The sequence below is a fragment of the Fopius arisanus genome, unplaced genomic scaffold (genome assembly GCF_000806365.1).
Source record: "Fopius arisanus strain USDA-PBARC FA_bdor unplaced genomic scaffold, ASM80636v1 scaffold00030, whole genome shotgun sequence".
Taxonomy (NCBI): domain Eukaryota; kingdom Metazoa; phylum Arthropoda; class Insecta; order Hymenoptera; family Braconidae; genus Fopius; species Fopius arisanus.
The window spans coordinates 154819-158379 of record NW_011887769.1 but is presented as its reverse complement, the minus strand read 5'-3'; the positions used below and the strand labels follow the sequence as shown (position 1 = coordinate 158379).

Sequence of the window (3561 nt, the reverse complement as noted above, 5' to 3'; positions counted from 1 at the left end):
GTCCTCTCCTGTTGCTATATCCCGAATTTTTTTCTTATTCTCGAAATAGTCACAACGAAATATTGATTAATGGAGAACCTTTCGCAGTGGAGGAGGAGGAGGAGGTTTTTCCTCAGTTATCCTATAGGAAAGTCTCTCGTTTCGGTATTGATCTACCTTTCTGTCTGACTCAGACTCCCGTCAGCCTATGGGAATCATCGGTGTGGGCCGGGTCGGGTATATAGAGAGACACCGGCGTCACAGCCGCAACAGTCGCGTTGAGCTCATTCCAAGTGGAACTTCGTTTTGCGAGGCATCATCACCGGCTTCTCATAAACTACCCCCAACAGACTTTATTCTGCTAACTCTTCAAAAATGGTAATTATCCATTAATTAATCACCATTAGAAAATTTTTTGGAGAAATTGGTAATTAAAAATATTAAATTCAATTTATTTAAGTATATCTCTCTTCTTTCTTCTCTATTGAATGATTCCCTCGTACCAATCATTACAACTGATGAATTTCTGGTAATTTTAAATGTTTCATTTTTAGCGTGAGTGCATTTCCATTCATGTTGGGCAAGCTGGCGTGCAGATAGGTAACGCCTGCTGGGAATTGTACTGTCTGGAGCATGGAATTCAGCCGGATGGCGAAATGCCATCAGATAAATCCATTGGAAGTGGTGATGACAGTTTCAATACGTTCTTCAGTGAGACTGGAGCTGGGAAGCACGTCCCTAGGGCAGTCTTTATCGATCTCGAGCCAACCGTAGTCGGTGAGCAACACTTGCATTGTTCATTGCCCCCTTACTACCACTCGGATATTCCCTGGCGTCGGAATGGTAGTAGTCTCATTATTATTCATTTTTCATTATTATTTCTGGCTTGCAGACGAGGTTCGTACTGGAACGTATCGGCAATTGTTCCACCCCGAACAGCTCATAACTGGTAAAGAGGATGCCGCAAATAATTATGCACGAGGTCATTATACGATTGGAAAGGAGATCGTGGATTTAGTCTTGGACAGAATTAGGAAGCTGGCTGATCAGTGCACTGGCCTCCAGGGTTTCTTGATTTTCCACTCGTTCGGAGGTGGCACTGGTTCTGGATTCACTTCTCTGCTTATGGAGCGTCTTTCTGTGGATTATGGAAAAAAATCAAAACTGGAATTTGCCATCTATCCAGCCCCCCAGGTCTCCACTGCTGTTGTTGAGCCTTACAACTCTATTCTGACAACCCATACCACACTCGAACACTCTGATTGCGCCTTCATGGTTGATAACGAGGCTATCTACGACATCTGTCGCAGGAATCTCGACATCGAACGCCCGACGTACACCAACTTGAACAGACTTATTGGACAGATAGTGTCGTCGATCACAGCTTCTCTTCGTTTCGATGGAGCTCTCAACGTCGATCTCACTGAGTTCCAGACCAACTTGGTGCCCTACCCGAGGATTCACTTCCCTCTGGTCACCTATGCACCCGTTATCTCAGCAGAGAAGGCTTATCATGAGCAGCTGTCTGTCGGTGAGATCACCAACGCCTGCTTCGAGCCGGCCAATCAGATGGTCAAGTGTGATCCACGTCATGGAAAGTACATGGCCTGTTGCATGCTCTACCGAGGCGACGTTGTTCCTAAAGATGTCAACGCTGCTATCGCCACCATCAAGACAAAACGCACCATCCAGTTTGTCGACTGGTGTCCAACTGGATTCAAGGTTGGTATCAATTATCAGCCACCCACTGTCGTTCCTGGTGGTGATCTCGCCAAGGTACAGCGGGCTGTCTGCATGCTGTCCAACACAACTGCCATCGCCGAGGCTTGGGCTCGTCTCGACCACAAATTCGATCTTATGTACGCAAAACGTGCATTCGTCCACTGGTACGTGGGTGAGGGCATGGAGGAGGGAGAATTCTCCGAGGCTCGTGAGGATCTCGCTGCCCTTGAGAAGGACTACGAGGAAGTCGGCATGGACTCTGCCGAGGGAGAGGGCGAAGGAGCCGAGGAATATTAAAATGAAAAACTATTGCCTCACCTAATGAGCATGACCATTCCTGCAATCTGATGTAATCGCTTCATTGATAATAAAATGAATTTTATAGCTCAGACCTGAATTAGTATCACCATCACCTACCCCATCATCAATCATTAAAAAAAAACACAATAAAACATTTCAACACGTGAAGGTATCATTAAATTCAAAGGCAGTACACCTGGAATATATATTTTTCTATATACACACTTTAATAACGAAAAACAAACATTACAATAATGTGAGAATAATAATAAGATCGGTAATATAATTATTATGCGATGATAGAATTGTTTATCGATCGTATTGTGAACCCTATAATTGCGCCCCTCATTCCTTCAGCATTGACCTTTAAGTAAATGTTCGGATTGTTTTATCATAGTAGCCAGTTTGAAATCATTGTAGATAATTATGGGGGCGCAGTGGTGTCACATTCCCCCATCCCCTAGGATTGGAACGTGCACCGGGAGCTTTCCATGTTTCATATCTCTCCGGCAATTTATTTCTCGCCTTTTTTCACCTTAGCATAAATATTATAGTGCAATTATCTAAAAAAAAATCTGTCTTTTTATGCATCTTACACATTCAAATACTCGAAATTTACAATGTTATTGCCCTTACAAACATTACATTACATTACTATCGAGCGGTAGTAATCCGTAATGAATCTTCATTAAAAAAAAATTCTCTTTCTGCTACCCTCTGCAGTTTTGAATGATTTTTTTGTCGCTTCATTTTTTATGAATGTGTTAAAAAAAATGTACGCTAAGAAGAACGCGTTTAAGTGCTGTCGAGAAAATGAAATTTCATTATTTAATTTTATTTCTCTTATTCTTGTTCCCGTGTTTCAGTCGGGAGTCGATGATCCCGCGTATTATCCCGACTATTGATTATTCATTATTTATTCAGAAACAAAAATCATTTCTTGTTGCTCTAGCAGAATATAGAGTGAACGAACAAATAACGGGAGTTATGTACAATATGACAATTAATAAAAAGTTACTTGAAAAAAATAGATAAATAACGAAATTCTGTGAAATGTCGTTTTACTCACTTGGGGAGAAAATAATAATGGAGATGATTAATTCCCCTCTCCAGGATTTCTACTCCCGTGTTATGATTTTTCGTCTATCTCTTTTCGTCAGTTAAAGCTCGATTATTGTGAAAAACACAAAATATCTCTCTTTGCGTCACTTTTCCTAACATTTACATGATGATGTGTCTGATAGCGATGAAATGATGCATAAATTATTGCAACTTTGAGCAAACTAGTCTCTTCGTCATTAAATAATGGAGAAACTCAGAGTGATACAGCAACTAATTAACAATTTTAATTCACAATTACAAGTACACAACAATGTTCATGTAAATAATAAATTGAGGAGAAATTATAGCTTCCTCACCATTAGTTCATCTTCCTCTTCACTCGTTTTTTGTTTTTATTATTATTAATCGCACGACTACGCAAATACAAAATATATAATTAATGATTCGTCCGAGGATTTTGGACCCCGAGTTTCCTTAGCTGATCGCTCTCATCTCCAT

At 40.8% G+C, this 3561-nt stretch overlaps 1 protein-coding gene across 1 annotated transcript; it reads left to right on the top strand.

Annotated features, from left to right (window-relative positions):
- The first annotated feature begins 236 nt into the window (after window positions 1-236).
- LOC105265458 (tubulin alpha-1 chain-like) lies at window positions 237-2090 on the top strand. The gene is made up of 3 exons (XM_011302940.1): window positions 237-357; window positions 534-756; window positions 872-2090. Exons 1-3 carry the CDS (start codon window positions 355-357, stop codon window positions 1996-1998), a joined length of 1353 nt encoding a protein of 450 aa, XP_011301242.1. The 5' UTR covers window positions 237-354; the 3' UTR covers window positions 1999-2090.
- Window positions 2091-3561: the final 1471 nt, after the last annotated feature.